At 35.6% G+C, this 16,805-nt stretch overlaps 1 protein-coding gene across 1 annotated transcript; it reads left to right on the top strand.

Annotated features, from left to right (window-relative positions):
- Positions 1-188: 188 nt before the first annotated feature.
- Positions 189-16,636, top strand: nbn (nibrin). The gene is made up of 16 exons (XM_067409309.1): positions 189-327; positions 1,223-1,344; positions 3,146-3,273; positions 3,790-3,949; positions 4,080-4,183; positions 4,312-4,429; positions 6,955-7,145; positions 7,589-7,683; positions 7,957-8,095; positions 10,164-10,499; positions 10,976-11,621; positions 11,713-11,775; positions 11,929-12,090; positions 12,191-12,304; positions 14,238-14,287; positions 16,510-16,636. The coding sequence occupies exons 1-16, from the start codon at positions 297-299 to the stop codon at positions 16,538-16,540; spliced, it is 2,490 nt and encodes an 829-aa protein (XP_067265410.1). The 5' UTR covers positions 189-296; the 3' UTR covers positions 16,541-16,636.
- The last annotated feature ends 169 nt before the right edge of the window (positions 16,637-16,805 follow it).

The following is a 16,805-nucleotide window of genomic DNA, read 5'->3' as shown; positions in this document are numbered from 1 at the left end:
ACTATTACATTCATAATTGCATCATCACTATTAAACAGTCTGTATACGTATGCCGTACATCATGACGTTAAGAATCACTATACTTTGAAATGAACTGTTTGAAAGAACCGATTCTCAGAAATGAATCGACCCTCCATCGTTTGCGCAGTACGACTTTTATTTTGAAACTGAACTTTATTACGTCGCACATTAAGATGTAAATGTGGCGCGCCAGTTCATACAGTTCTGTTTTACAGCTGCAGTAAGCCTAAAAGATTATATAAGTATTGATTTGCTAGAAAGCGACAGGTATTGAAATGTGGAAACTGCAACCAACTGAAGCTGGAGGTAACGTTTTATGTGCAAAATGAGTCGGTTGTTCGGTGTTTTAGTGTACTACGGCAGTACGTATAATCCAGACCAAATGAAAGCTTTAAAATGGTCTTGTAACTTAATATATTGCTGTTTACATAACATGTCTTCCTGTTTATGGAATGACTTTATATACCGTCACGGATAGACATAGATAGGCAGTGTGCATAATTATAGTGTAAAAGGCTATGTTATTAATGTCAAGACTTGCGTTATGCTAACATCAAATTAACTCATATAATTTTACAAGGTAACGTTAAGGGTATTTTGCTCATTGGATATCCCATTAAAACAAACTGCATGGTTAAAAAAAAAGTTAGTGGGAATATTTGTTTTATTCCACGTCACGAGTGTAACCAATAAAAATGTCAAGTTGAGAATTGACAATTTTCTCAATAAGAAGTAGGAATAACTGATTTTATGATGTGAATCAATCAAGTTAACGTTACTTATTCAAAACGTGGCTCTGGGTTTCACAAATGTCACCACTGATATGTTTACAATTTTTATGATTATGATTTATTTTAGACAGAGCAATCTTAATAATACATCAATAACAAAGCCCTAAAGTATTATATGTACCAGATATGGTAGTTGTATGTGTATTATGACATGTTTTATTTTCACAGAGCTTTGACGCATACATCTTTCTGACATGTAAAAACATTGACAGTGCAATGGACAACTATAGTTCAACAACACTTTTAGACCCTTTAAAAGTAAATAGTGATTATAAAAATTTGATTTTTTTTTTTTTTTTAAAGAAAAATTATTTACAGACAAATATTTTGTCATATAACAAGAGAAAGTCCCCATTTTTCCAGTAAATATTGTCTGGATAGCTTCACTTCATTCCTTTCTTTTTCTGAAGGGGAATGTATCGTTCTGCTCCCGGGTAAGGAGTATGTGGTCGGCCGTAAGAATTGTGAAATTCTGCTGTCCAATGATCAGTCCATCAGTCGTGTGCATGCCAACCTCACTGTCACTGAGCAGGTCAGTAACTCTGTGCTGAATTATGTTGGCCAAAAAACAATGAAGAGATGTTTGAGCCCACTATGAATGCTTCCTCCCACTGTTATTCTTAAACAGTATGTACCAAACCACAATGAGGTGTTTGTGAAACTGCTTATATTGTTTAAAAAAATATTGGCACTTTTTTCCAACATAAAAAAAGTAATCTTTTTTCCCCTTGGCTTTCTTAGAGTCCGCCTTAAATATCTTAGGTTGTTTAATTAGGTTGTCTCAAAAAGCAAAACTGTGGAAAGTATTTCATAAAGTAATCAAATTTTAATTTACTAATTATTGTTTTTTTTTTTTTTTTTGTTATTTTGCTAATTACTCAGCAGAACACTAATCATATGCATCATTATTTCCCTTAGTCATATTGTGAATTCAGTTAGTCATTCTTGCTGTGAAGTTCTTACTTAAATTCAGGATGCAATAAATTATATTTGTATATTACTAAAAGCTTGTTGGAAAGTTTGTTTGGGGGGTGATTTTAGTGGCGTGCAGTGGTGTTCTGAAATGAGGAGGCATATTTTTTATTTATATATGAATCATTGTAAATTCATGTGCATTACTCTTAACGTTGATACATCTTCCTTGTTAAATGAACATTACTTTACAGCTCAAAAACAGAAAAAAAGAAACCAAATACAATTCTATATTTTAATTTTAAATTAACAATGTATTGTAATAAATGTTCTATTTATCAAAACCAAGCCAATCTCATCAAGTTAGTGTTTTAAGCATTTCTACATTCATTCCAAAATAATAACTAAAGGCATTAGTAATTTAAACAATATATTTTATTTGTGTATTGATGTTTTTCTTTTTAATTGTCAATTTAGGCTATTTTGGATCATCAGTCATTCTCCATAAACACGGTCTGTCACAGACACGAATTGCATTTTTAATTTTACCAAGCTGCTTGCACTAAAAAATACCCAGCAGTCATCATGCTTTCAGTCCATTTCAAGTTTGATTTTGACGTGACATAAAGTGGTGATATCTAACTGGGTGATCTGTTTACTTACTTTTCACTTAGTCTTCCTATTGACACCATCATTTGTTCATTCAAACTGACGCGCAGAACGCACACTTCAACAAGAGGTGGGATTTATCGCACAAACCAATCATATCCAATCATAACCAATTACATCCAATCATAGCGCGATAGAGACATGTACTGACTGAGTATTAACAATATTAACAACTTTTACTCTCTACTTGACTACATTTTTGAACAAGTAAATGTACTCTTTACTCCAATACATTTGTGATGAGTAATGCAATTACACATTACATTTTGCATGTCATCTAACTTTTTCTGCAGCAGTTTGTTTTTGCTATAAAGAAGCTATATCACCATCTAAGGGTGACATCTGCCATGTCTCTTAGGTGTCGAGGACATCTTTGAGTCTACATTCCGTATGAGTAAATACTGAAGTATTGTTAAAATCAGATACTCTAAGACTTTTACTCAATTTGTATTAGAATTAGTGACTTGTAACTTTCACTGTAAGGTATCTGTATTTTTACTCAAGTATGGTTTTCAGGTACTCTTTACACCTCTGCCCCTGCCCATGTCTAGAGCCGGCCCCGGATTTGATAACTAATTCTATGTATTATGTTTAACTTGACATGGTATTGTGTTCTGTAAATGTGTGCTTGCAGGTGTCATGCCCTAGAGGGCCTCGTTTCCCTTACAGCTGTATTTCAGATGGATTAGTTGACAGCAGTTTGTGGTAAATCTTTCTGACAGGGTGCTTTCTTGTTTTTATACTGTTGGCAGGCGGTCACTCTGAAGGACAGCTCTAAATACGGCACTTTCATCAATGGTGAAAAGCTTGAGCCTGGCTCCACAAAGACCCTGCAGACAGGAGACAAAATCACATTTGGAGTCTTCCAGAGCAAGTTCAGGTTTGTATGTGACTACTACGCATTCATTTTCATATGTGTGGATGCATCAGAAGTGACTTATAGTGGTAAAGATAAAAATAAAAAATATTCTCATGTTGTTCCAAAAGCCTATGACATTTATTCTGTGTACTACAAATGGAGAACCAATTGAATACTGGACCGCTTTTTCCTTGTTACTACAATGAATGATTGTTGAAGCTTTCAAGCTTCAAAAAGGTATTATAAAAGTAGTCTATAAGACTTGTGCACTGTTTTTCGAACCACTTCAGTCGAATTTGTGAACGAATCAATTAGACCAGTTTTGTGATTCTGATCAAACAGTACTTGAGAAGATCAGAAAAAGAAGAAGAAAAATTATTATTTGTTCACAAATCTGACATTCTTGCTTCATTTATTTGCTTTAGGCTATTATCTCATTATGTTTCATGTGTGTTTGTTAGTTAGTTTTATACTGTTTTGATGTATTAAATTTTAATTTTATGAGGCCGATAATAAGCCCCCTGTTTCCCCATTCAGTTTGGAGAAAGAGTGTGTTGTGGTGTGTTCCTCGTGTGTTGATGACGGAGGGAAAGCATCCCTCTCTCAACATGTGCGCTCTATCGGAGGGCGACTTGTCAACTCCTGGACACTTGACTGCACGCATCTCGTCATGCCCACTGTAAAGGTCACCATTAAGGTAACAAGGCCATTTTCCTCTTAAGCACTTTGTTTGATCCTTGAGGGTTTATTCAGTTCCCTGAATAACTACAAATGAATCTTCAAGGTACACTTAAACATCCACTGAATCAATGTCTCTCTCTTGGCAGACAATCTGTGCGTTGCTGTGCTGTCGGCCTATAGTAAAACCTGAATTCTTCAGTGCGTTTAGCAAGGCTGTGCAGCAGAAACTGCCACTGCCTAAAGCTGAGAGGTACAGAATGTTTCTTTTCTTTCTCGCTCACAGTTACTTGTTCTGTTTCATTTAAATACCTGTGAGCTAATGGAAATATTTCAAATAGACATTATAGATCAAATGTGGCTATGTTTTGTGTTGATCAGATTTAGGCCTCAGATTGATGAGCCCAGCCTGGCTAAAGAGGATGTGGATCTTAGTGCACGACCTGAGAGAAAGAGCCTCTTCAAGGGGAAAACTTTTCTGTTTTTGAGCTCTAAACAGGCAAGAGAGATTCTTTAACTACTACTATTATAATGAATTATATTATACTCACTGTAACTTTTACAACAATTAAAGGGTTAGATCACCCAAAAATGAAAATAATGTCATTTATTACTCACCCTTATGTCGTTCCACACCCGTAAGACCTTCGTTAATCTTCGGAACACAAATTAAGATATTTTTGATCAAATCCGATAAAAGGCCTGCATCGCCAGCAGTAACACTCCCTTTTTTTAATGCCCAGATGGCTACTAAAAACATATTTAGAACAGTTCATGTGACTACAGTGGTTCAACTTTAGTATTTTTGCCTGCCAAAAATAACAAAATTACGACTTTATTCAACAATATCTAGTGATGGGTAGTTTCAAAACACTGCTTCATGAAGCTTCGAAACTTTACGAATCTTTTGTTTTGAATCAGTGTTTCGGAGCGTGTATCAAACTGCCAAAGTCACGTGAACTATTGAAGTTTCAAAACACTTACAATGTAACAAAAACTCCTTTACTGAAATCATGGCATTTTGGCACTCTGAACCACTGATTCAAAACAAAAGATTCATTAAGCTATGAAGCTTCATGAAGCAGTGTTTTGAAATCGCCCATCACTAGATATTGTGGAATAAAGTCACTATTTTTTATTTTTGGCGCACAAAAAGTATTCTCAATGCTTTATAATATTAAAGTTGAACCACTGTAGTCACATGATCTGTTTTAAATAAATCTTTAGTAGCTTTCTAGGCATTGAAAAAGGGAGTGTTATTGCTGGCGATGCAGGCCTCACTGAGCCATTGGATTTTATCAAAAATATCTTAATTTGTGTTCCGAAGATGATTAATTTTCATTTTTGGGTGAACTAACCCTTTAACATTATATAATTATGTCTGTTTTACACTACCATTCAATGGGTTGTTTTGGGAGAAAAGAAATTAAAACGTTTATACACTTTTTGTTTATTCATTTATCAAATGAATGCAGTGAAAATAAGAGATGTTAACATAAAAAAGAAAGAAAACATTTTACCAACCCCAGTAGTGTACATATGAAATATAAAACATAGTCATAGGTAGTACAGTACATAGAACACACCACATATAATAAAATAAGAAAGTCTATAAAACTATAATGTTGCTTAATTGTCATGAAAATAGTGTCACCAGTGCAAGAAATCTTACTGAGACCTTTTATCTTGTAGAGCAGGATGTATAAGCTGGTTTGGCTGCTGGCATCGCACTGGGATGTGGCCTATTTCACTAAATATGAGGCCAAAGGATTGTGATATTGTTCTCTCACTTTCATGTTCCTTATGAAGTCACGTGGCCAGTTATTACATAACAAAAAGATGTTACCTTTGAACCCAAGTCTGTGCAGAAGTGTTTTTTCCACAGCCCACCCACAAACTGCGGCAGCTGTGTGTCATTAAGTATCTCCACTACCAGACCCTATAAGACATCTTCATTTTTGTTGAATAACGAAAAGACTCCTTCATTTCTTCTTTATTTCTTTATTATACTGTAATGTTGGAAAATATCATCCGTTACAAGTATTCTTTATCTTCAGTCTTTTTTCCCAGAAGTGAAAGTTAGACAGGCATCAGGTAATTCATTACGCTGTTATATACAGTGAAAAAGTTAGATGTCACATAGGAGTTCCTCCCTGCTGTTCTGTATTAATCAGGAGATGTAAAACAGTGTTGATTAGCTCAGCGTAAGAGCAGACCATGTGAAGTCGAACAGCTGGTATATTCTCTGTAACCAGCAGGTTCGTTTGTAAGCGAATACCTGCTGATTAAAAACTACAGCAGTGCAATGAAGTCACATGGTCATTTTCCTTTTTTCTGGTTTTGTGGGAGAAGTTTTTAAGCTCTGGAGACCCATAAAGAATTTTTTTCCCCCAAAAAAACATTTTAGTTTTTGGAACAGTGTTATTATAGTATTATTTACATATTATTATTGTATTTATCAATATTTTGAATTGACTTTTATTTTCAGTTTTCATTTTAATTTTAGTTTTGTGCCTTTGTTTGTTTTTTTCAAATATTCCTATATTGTTTACATTTATTTTAGTTTTACTAATTTTAGTACATCGTTAAATGTTTTATTTCAAAAAAAGTTGCCAAGGCATTTCTAATTATTTATTTTAATTATTTACATTCTAGTTTTAAATTAAAAGTTTTTTTTATCTAATAATTATATTTTATTTTAGCTTATCTATAATGATTTTTACTAAACTAAAACTTTAACATTTTTTTAATGTATAAATGTTTAAAGCATAAAAAAATCAATTTCTTGTTTCAGTCTCTTATTGAAACAAGTAGGTTGAGTGGGACAAATTAAAGGGCTCATCCTTTTCTTTTTTTACAAAAAAACAAGAGGCTTCAGTTAGTCTTAATTTGAAGTTGCATTTTCTGTCATGCAGGACATGGCTGTAATTAGGTTAAAAACATTTAGAAAATCCTTGTAATCCCAGCTGAATTACAGTCAGTGTTTTATTGTTGTAGTCACTGAGGTTTTATGTATCTTTTCAGATGAAGCGTTTGAGTCAGGCAGTGAGTTGTGGAGGTGGGGTGTGCCGGCTTTTGGACGAGGGCTCACTGCCCGTTTCACTCTTGGAGTCAAGCAGCACTTGTGTGGTCGACATGATATCAGGAAACTCCCAGGCTGTCATCCCTCCAAACTCCAAGAAGTGGGTGGATTCTGTGGCCCAGATTCTGCACAGGTGTGTGTGTATTTTTTCTAATGGGCACTGAGCAGTCTGTGCTGTCTTTTATTAGTTTGATTAGTTAGAGAATGTCTATAGTAATTATTCTGTATATTGAGTAATATGATAAAGCTGTTCCACCTACTTGTTTAAAAAAAAACATTTTTTTTAAAAAAGTTTGTTTGTTGATTGATTCCATTTTGTCTGAATGTGTTTGTTGTGTCTTTTTGTTATGTTTGTTTGTTTGTGCCAGAACACACATTCCTGCTCTATTAGAACAAAAATGCCCATTATTTAAAAAAAATGAAATATTCAATATATAATTAATTTTTATATAAAATTGTAATTTTGCATATATTATAGAAAATATATGAAATGTTTTGCTTTACTGATTTTTATGGTTCTACTCAGATAGCTTTACATTTTTTGTTTCTTTCTAAAGTTTTGTCTTATTCACACAGAAATGGCTTGCGCTTTATCACAGAATCTGAGATTGGATTGGCTGCCATTCATCTCAATAATCAAACATACTGCAATCCCTGTTCTATTCAATCTGGTGGGTTTAAATACACTTACATACACATCCGGTGAAGACGGACTGTTTTAGAAAATTACTCATTCTTAGTAATGTTTTTTAAGTATGATAACAATGACTGCATAATGATGACTATGTTGATGATTGATTGTACTTTTTTTTTTTTTTTTAATTGTGTGCATAATGGACCTTTTATGGCAGTGAATTTGAGAGGTGGACTTCCTGTTGGCCTAAAAGATTGGTGTTATGCACAAACTGACACATCAATAACAATTTCTCAACATTTCTTCACAGAATCTGTGAAAGTGAAGCCAGTCATTGCTGCAGCAACGCTTTCTCAGAACACTGCCGTGGATGAGACGGCTTTCGCAGCACCTTCCCAGAATATTACAGCCTATGTGGTCAACACTGAGCTCTCTCAGGACCAGAGCAGGTAGAAGTCTCTGAATGCTCTGAATCATACAGAATACCTGTGTCAGTTGGTGGACTTCAAGAATAGAAATAAAAAGCAAATTGGAGAGCATAACATCTGCAGAACTGGGTAGGGTTGCACCAGACAAAAGTTCTTTCTTAAATTGTAATGTAAAGTCCACACTAGAGGCTTAGGAACTACTAGCTAGTTTGTAACTAACTCTGTACTTTATTTGGTTGCACCATTTGTTCTAAAAAATCAAAAATCCAACCTTTCATTGGAGAATAATAATTTTAAATGGGAGGAAAATCTCATTAAGAAATAAATGTTTTTCTTTAATACACATTGCTCACAATTAATCATACCCTTTTATTCAGTACTTTTTGCAACCTCCTTTTCATAAGATAACAGCTCTTAGTCTTCACCTATAATGCCTGATGAGTTTGAAGAACACCTGACAAGAGATCAGAGACCATTCCTTCATACAGAATCTCTCCAGATCCTTCAGATTCCCAGCTCCATGTTGGTGCTGCTTCTGTTCACTCCACTCATTTTCTTTAGGGTTCAGGTCAGTGGACTGGGGCGGCCATGGCAGAAGCTCAGTGACCCATTTTTGTGTCGGATTTGATGTTTGTTTTGGATCATTGTCCTGTTGGAAGGTCCAACCACAGCTCATTATAAGAATTCTAACAGGCACAGTCAGGTTTTGATTTTTTTTATCTTTTGGTATTTGGTAGAATCCATTATTCCATGTATCTGATCAAAATGTACCAGGACCTCTGGCAGAAAAATAGGCCCACAACATTAAAGATACAGCAGTATATTATTTCATTGTACACATGGTGTACTTTTTACCCCTGTGTGCACCAAACCCATCTTAAGTGTTTGCTGCTAAAAAAAAGCAAATTTTTTGTTTCATCTGACCATAGAATCCATCTCGTTTGAAGTTCCAGTAGTGTCAGTTACTTTTCAAATGTCCTATGGTCAGATGAAGCAAAAGAAAAAGAGTCTCTGATCTCTTGTCAGGTGTTCTCCAAACTCATCAGGCATTATAGAAGAAGAGTCAGAGCTGTTATCTTAGGAAAAGGAGGCTGCAAAAAGCATTGAATAAAAGGGTATGATTAATTGTGAGCAATGTATATTAGAGAAAAACATTTATTTCATAATGAGATTTTCCTCCCATTTAAAATTATTATTCTCCAATGAAAGGTTGGATTTTTGTAGATTTTTAAAATAAAAGATCAAAATTATTAACGATGCAGATTTATTTTCACAGCCTTCTTTGGTCATATTTACTAAGGGTATGAATTATTTTTAGCACAACTGTATATACCATGAAACTATTTGAAATAAGGATCAATAAATAAATACTGATACAAAAAAACAAGAAATGACATTTATTATGACTGACTTATTTGACATGCACAACACAAGTGTAAATGCCAGCATTATATATTTGTTTAAAGGATTCAAGTCTTTCAGGTAAAATGAGCTAATTGATGCAAAACGGTCAGTCAGCTTTTTTATTCCATCTGTTACTCCTGGTTGTAGGATTCCGTAAATATTTAGTTTATACATTGAGTGAAGTTTAATGGTGCAGTGTGAAAATATTTAGTAGTGCACAAGTTGTCACTTAGTGTCCATTTAAGTCAAAAATAGGCTAAGCTGTAATTTACACATAACTGGTGCAACCGGCCCTTGAACCTCATAACAATAACCTAATTTTAAGTAGTGTTCAAATTATTCTTAATTTATACCTTATAACTTGAAATAGCCTTATTTTTACTGATCTATAATTTAACCAGACTGCTGTTTGCACTTTGAAATAAACTAGATGTGCAAAACAACAGAAATGCAAATTAAAGCACAAATTAAAGTGAAGAACACAATCAGTTAATTGAGTTGATTACTCCGTCTATCCAGTGTTGGTGTGTTTTTTTAAAAAAATGATAATTATTGGATTTATTTGGGTATTTTTTTTTTTTTTAATGGTTTAAAAACCACTGTTTTACAGCAATACTTGCAAATAATAACAAGTAGTGTTAACATAGAGCTTTCTTCTGAACTGAGTCAATGTTCATATTTTCAGGATGGTTACAAGTGGGATCAGTGCAGTTGGTGAGACTCCTGAGAAGACACGTCCCACACAGAAGGGCTTCACACTGTCAACAACCAATAAATCCTCATCCCTCGACCCGGAACCTTCCGTTTCCCGCATCGTCAGTGAGACAGTTAGGTCATCTGAGAGCTTCAGCATGGTTGAACCTAAGCAGAGGAAAGGTTCTGCTCCTTCAGGCAATGGGCAAGTTCAATTAAAAGGTTCTGTGAAAATGACAGCGCCTCCCAATGGCAGGACCACACTAAAACAGTCCCCCCAGAAACAGACAGCTCTCACAAACTTCTTCCAGCCTGCCGGCAAGAAAAGGCAAGTCTGATACCACACCACATCACTAAGGCTACGTTCATACTGGAAGCCTTAATCCGATTTTTTGTTTGGCTGTTCACATTATGTTTTAAATGTGGCCAATATCAGACTGACCCGCATACCAAAAGCAAAAAATCGGATTTGGGCCACTTTTGCCTGCTGCATGAATATAGCCATAGGCATTTTAAAATTACTTTTTCATTATTATTTTTTTTATTTTACTTTTTAAATTTGTTCTTTATCAATATGTAAAGTAATAACACAGAAAAGGATGCATGTAGTCAAATAAATGTGATTAAAAGAAGTCACAAGGCCTTAAGTACAACCAGCTAATGTGTCTCAACTGACCACATGTAATCAGATCACTCAGGATGAACATTAATACCAGATGTACATGGTCATGTGACAGTATTTTCAGTTGAAATGTTGCATGATGTGAGAACCATTTTATGAATATGTGTTGTTTATGGTTGCAGACCACGTGAAGACAGAGACCAGTCAGAGACCAAATTCTTCAGAAAAGACAGTGAAGATAAAGAAGATGAGATCCAGCAAAATTCCTCTGCCAGTAGATCTTACAAAAACTTACATACTGCCCAAAACCAACACAGCTCAGTGTCAAGATCTGAGTTCAGTGCCAGTCTGGGTCAGGCTTGTGGGTCCAGTCAAAGCTCTGGCAGCAAAAAGAGAAAGGAACCAGAGCAAGACGTCCCATCAGGACCAGAGAAACCTGCAGCAGCTGCTGATTTAGAAATGTCACTTGAAGAGCTTGAATCCATAATGTCCGACGAGATGGATCAGCCTCCGTGTGCTGCAGCTAATAAAAAGCAACGTCTTGAGTCAGGACCGAACAGCACAATCAATAACTCACTATTACCCAATCAGCAAGAAGGCACTGAAACCAAAAGCAGAAAAGGCACAAAGAATCAGCAAAGCACTGCCAGCAACATTCAGAAATTGCAGTTGGACAGAACAGGCCCAGCTGCAACAAATCAGGGCTCAGCGAGGCAGTCAAAGAGGTCACCCAATCAAACTCCAGATCTGGAAGCACATCACTCAGCAAATAAGGGGAAAAGACCAGAACTTGAAGAGGTCAAAGAGGAGGAAGTGTCTTTTGTTGTGGTACGAAAACAGCCATCATTTGTTTCATATAAATATCTCTTCTGTTTTTATCTGCAGAACAGCTAGTCCCATGTTTTTGTTTTTCTTTCAGAATTCAAGGACTCAAAATGGCATTTCCCAGCACAGTGAGGCTGTAGCCAAACAGGAAATGCAGGTGAGAGGTTTTATTACAGACATTGGTTGTGAGTCGCTTTGACCTACACTACCTAAAAATATCTTTTCAGGGTTTTACAAAGGTCATGATTACTATATTCACACTGTTATCCCTCAGAGTGTCTTGTAACAAAAAATCTCTGTCGATCTGAAGGCCTCGACCTCCAAATCTGGATCCGAGAATGAACCTGAGCTGCCCAGGAAGCTCTTACAGGTTCAGTTTAAGTCCCTGACAGTGAGCACCTCTTCCAGATCAAGACCCAGCCCACTACAGACCCGTGACCCCAATGACAAAAATGTCAAAAGGTTCCGCAAGGTCTGAGCAAGTGTCTCGTGCACCTTTCTGTAATATTATGGCATAGTATCACAGTGTCTGTTTATCTGTGTATATGACACTTCTGTGTGTGCATGTGTAGACAAATGTCCCTGGATTCAGTGGGCTGCCCAACATTATCGGAGGCTCGGATTTGGTGGCTCACAATCGCAGCAAGAACTCTGAACTAGAGGAATGGCTTAGACAGGCAGCAGAGGTGAGAGACCACAGGAACAAGGGAATGAGTGGCAACAAACTAGGGCTGGCAAACGATAAATCGCATACAAAATAAAATTTTGAGTTTGCATAATATATGTGGGTGTACTGTGTGAAATTATTATGTATATATAAATACAAACACATTCATGTATATATTTGAGAAATATTTACAAGTATATGTATTTATTTAGATTTTTATATAATTTATATTATATATAAATACAAATATTTTGTACATAAATAACATATTTCTCTTAAATATATACATTAATTTGTGTGTATTTATATATACATAATAATTACACACAGTACACCCACATATATTATGCATATTATTTTGTATACGATTAATCACGATTAATCGTTTGACAGCCCTACAACAAACCTTGGGAAATGGGGGTTATACTTGGATGTATTATATTTATGTTATTGGCTGATATTGGATATTCAGTTGTGCATGATCATTTCCCTTTTTTTACACTCAGGTTATATTGTATTTTTTTTTACACTCACTTAAAGTTTATTTTTAAAAACACTAATAATTTAATTATGGTTCACACCTAAAACTTTTTGTTGTTGTTTTATGGCTGCTTTTTGTCATTGACCATTTAGCAGTGGTTTTATTCCCAACCAAAGGGCTTTTATCTTTTTATGTAATTAAAGTACATCATGAAGGAGATTTTTAAAAAATAATTTCTGTTCAGATTGTAATTTAAATAATTTGGTGTAATCAGCTTATTTTTGCTTCCATTGAAACAGTAGCAAGCATTGTGTTTGTTTTTTCAATTCACCTCTTGTGCAAAGCTTTACACTTATCTCAAACAATATAAAAATGCTTTTATACAGATGATTGCCAGGGGCGAAAGCCTTGTCATGAAATGACATTTTAATTTTTCTTGTTAATCACTGTGCCATACCCCTTCATTAAGAAATTATGCATTAAGTTGATCAAAATTGACAGTAAAGACTTTTACATTTAATAAATGTTGGTCTTTTGAACTGTCTATTCATCATAGAATTAAAAAATGTATTTCCACAAAAATATTAACTGCTTAAAAATATTAAGGATAAGTCAAGTGACACTGAAGACTGGAGAATGACTGCTGAAAATTCAGCTTTGCTATCACAGCAATAAGCTACATTTTAAAATAGAAAAAAAAAATTAATAATTAGATTAAACATTAATAAAATTAAATCAATAAGATAAGCTTCTGAATACCAGATTTCCTCACTGAATTTATGTGATCTTTTCCCTTTATGTTGTACTGTAATTTGCGCATAACTATCACTGTGATTTGTGCGTGGAATGTTAAGGACCCTGGATACCGAGTTGAATATCAACACTGATAGCAGCAACTTCTTTTTTCTAAAAAATAAAAGCAACAAGTACCAGAACAAACTGAGCTGTCATACACACAATTGCGCTGTGCAGTGGATGTGAAATTTAACCTGTTAACTTGCATCATTACTTTGGAGCACAAACAACATACAATATTTCTGTCCCTAGTAGATATAAATGGTCATAAGTTGAAGTGCAAGTTTTCTTAAGCTTTCGATTGATGTGTATTTTGTCATTTTTTGATTTAGTATATACAGTGGTTTACTTTTGCAGTAAATGATAGTAAACATAGAAAGCGATCACTGATCTGCACTTTGACGAGTTCTTGCACAATTCACTTAAATTAATATCAGCAACTTGTAATGCAAGACAGTTGTGAAAGCACTTTGTTAGAGCTGTGCACTTCTGTTGACTAGTGCAGTTTAATTGTCACATTTTAAAGTTACCTAGCTCCTAAATAAAAGGGGCTGTGTGAATTAGAGGAAGGACTACCTCAAAATATAAATTTTTTGATTGAGTGACTTCATGTAATTAAAATACATTCGCCTCGTTAGTGGTTGCCAACCCATGATACATATTCTCTCTCTTTTAGGAGGAAAAACAGAGTGAACGGGAGGAGATTTTGGGAGATGATTTGTTCAGGTATGCAGTCTATGTGCTTGTGCAGACAGTAGGGCATAAAAAATGGATGAGGGGAGGGGCATAGATCAAACAGACAGAATTAAGTAGGACGTCCAATGACGTCAGCACTTTTAGTGTTCTTTTGAACCCTGACTGATATTGTTTGATCCCAGTACAGTTCTCACCCTCATCCAGACAATCGCCACCTGCCTAAACTAACACTACATTCAACAAGACACTGACCTCTGACCCCAGATATCAAGGCTCACAATGAGACAATAACCTTTGTGTCGGCACACTATGGGCTTAGCCTGGAGTGGACAGGCTGAGACCGGTTTAAGCGACGGGATAGTCTTACGCACTGAGGCAGGCAGGGCAGAACAGAGGAAACGGATTCAATTCCCAGTATCGTGCCCTGCTTTGAATCTTCTGTCAGACAGGAGCTCAGATATTTGGCAGTAGACTTCTACAGCTTTGACATATGTACTAGTCCTCTGACTTTGAAAAACTTCACTCAACCGCGGCAAGTTTCTTTCTTAAAGTCACGCACACATTTTTTATGAACTGAATTCGTGAACTCATCAACTTTGTTCTGGCTGCTGATAAGTGATTGGGCCTGATCCACTAGTGTCACAGAGCACACTTGGAAAGTATTACGTCAACGAGTTTCCAACTGCTTTTAAGTCATTGTTCACAGTTGAGGTCAAGCCGGGCTGTGAAGACCCGTTGATATTTCTAACAAGCTCCTGCTGTTTAAACACTAAGTGATTAGGACAGAAAATACAGTGATGATTTGAGTTAGTGGTCAGTGTCTTGAGATTATTTCTTTAGCAGATTCACTTACATAAAAAAAAAAAATAAAATAATAATAATAATAATAATAATAATAAAAAAAATTATTTATATATATATATATATATATATATATATATATATATATATATATATATATATATATATATATATATATATATATATATATATATATGATATATATGATATATAAAAAGAGCATGTGAAATATGTTGAATGGACTTTTGCAAATAATTGACATATCTTTCGACCACAATGTTTGGAAGCTTGCGGATATTGTTGTAGACTTTGTCCTAATACAATTGAAACGTCACTACACTCTTGCATCTTAAGGTCCGGGTATGCTTCATTTTCTGTGTTCCGCTCCATCTCATGGTCCACAGATGTCTGCGCACAGGCCTCATGCAGCCCAATTTTTATGTCCACGTGGACGGTGTGCATACAACAACACATGTGCTTGAGCACTAGATGTACCAGGTGCCTCTTTCCACGCTCACGGCCAAAGGAGTATACTTTGAAAGGCTTGTGCACTTAACTGTCCGCACAGACACAAAAATTAGTACGCGGTCAACTATGGACCCTTCTGATGTCGAAAATTACATCATGTGGACTGTTGCGGAACCACAACAGTCTGCACACTGTCCGTGTGACGTAATGTTCATCGTCAGGAGTGTCCGCGCACACTGTTGACGTGCAGCCAAGTTTTTCTGTCTGTGCGGACGATGAGTGTACAACAGAACAAAACAAAGTCCACTAGAAAGTGCGCACACAGCGAACGCATCTTTCCCCACTTACGGCCAAAGGAGTATGCTTTGAAAGGCTTGCACTCAGAGCAGAACTAGGAAAATGAGGAATACTCAGGCCTTTAGACTTGCATCTTCTTAGAGAAAGAAGGGTTAGACTTCGTCAGGCACAGAATTGTTGCCTGGAGACTGAACCTGGTTAACAGGGGACTTTCAAGTGGTGCCATTTCTCCTGCCAAAGCAGAAAAACACACACACTTGCGCTCTTAAATATACACACAGTCACGGCTGTGTGGTTGTGTCCAACACAACTGTTTGATCTCTGAATCTGCTCAGCCAGTCATGCATGGGGTGGAAACATCACACAGAAAATAAAAAGAATGAAAGGAAAACAGCACCTCTGTTTTTCCAACATCTTCTCCAACTCTCTCCCCCAGGCTAATGAAGTGTCCCAGACATGTTTTATTGAAGGGGATGTCTGGTTTGATGACTTTTAAATAATGTCTGATTTTTACAGCGTACCAGTTTATATCAGTTTGCACAGTTATTCAATCATTTATACATTGGTTACTAATTGTCACCGTAGGGCAGGAATGTTAAAAGCCTTTGTGGGAATGATGGTTGGGCTGTGCACGTTACTTGCTTTGTGTTGAATCTGTTTTGTTTTTCTCTGTTTTTCCCTCTCAGATACAACCCTAAACCTGGAAAGAAAAGATAGTTCATAATGTTGCAAATATCTGTGACAAGATTGCAAAGCAAAACACGTTCCCATTTTTATAAGAGATTTATTTGTCTATAATAAAAAATACTGTGTACAAAACTTATATGTAATAAAAGTTGAAGTTTTACAAAATTGAGCAGTCATATTTCACCTCCACACTAACATTACATCACCTTATGAAGCAGCTTCAACCATTCTGCACTGAATTAAAGGACTCTTCTTTCTTACAGCTCAGATTTGTCTTAAGCTTTTGGTTTCTTCA

Source organism: Chanodichthys erythropterus, chromosome 2 (genome assembly GCF_024489055.1).
Source record: "Chanodichthys erythropterus isolate Z2021 chromosome 2, ASM2448905v1, whole genome shotgun sequence".
In the NCBI taxonomy this organism is placed as follows: Eukaryota; Metazoa; Chordata; class Actinopteri; order Cypriniformes; family Xenocyprididae; genus Chanodichthys; species Chanodichthys erythropterus.
The sequence above is the reverse complement of the archived record's forward strand: the minus strand, read 5'-3'. Positions and strand labels throughout refer to the sequence as shown.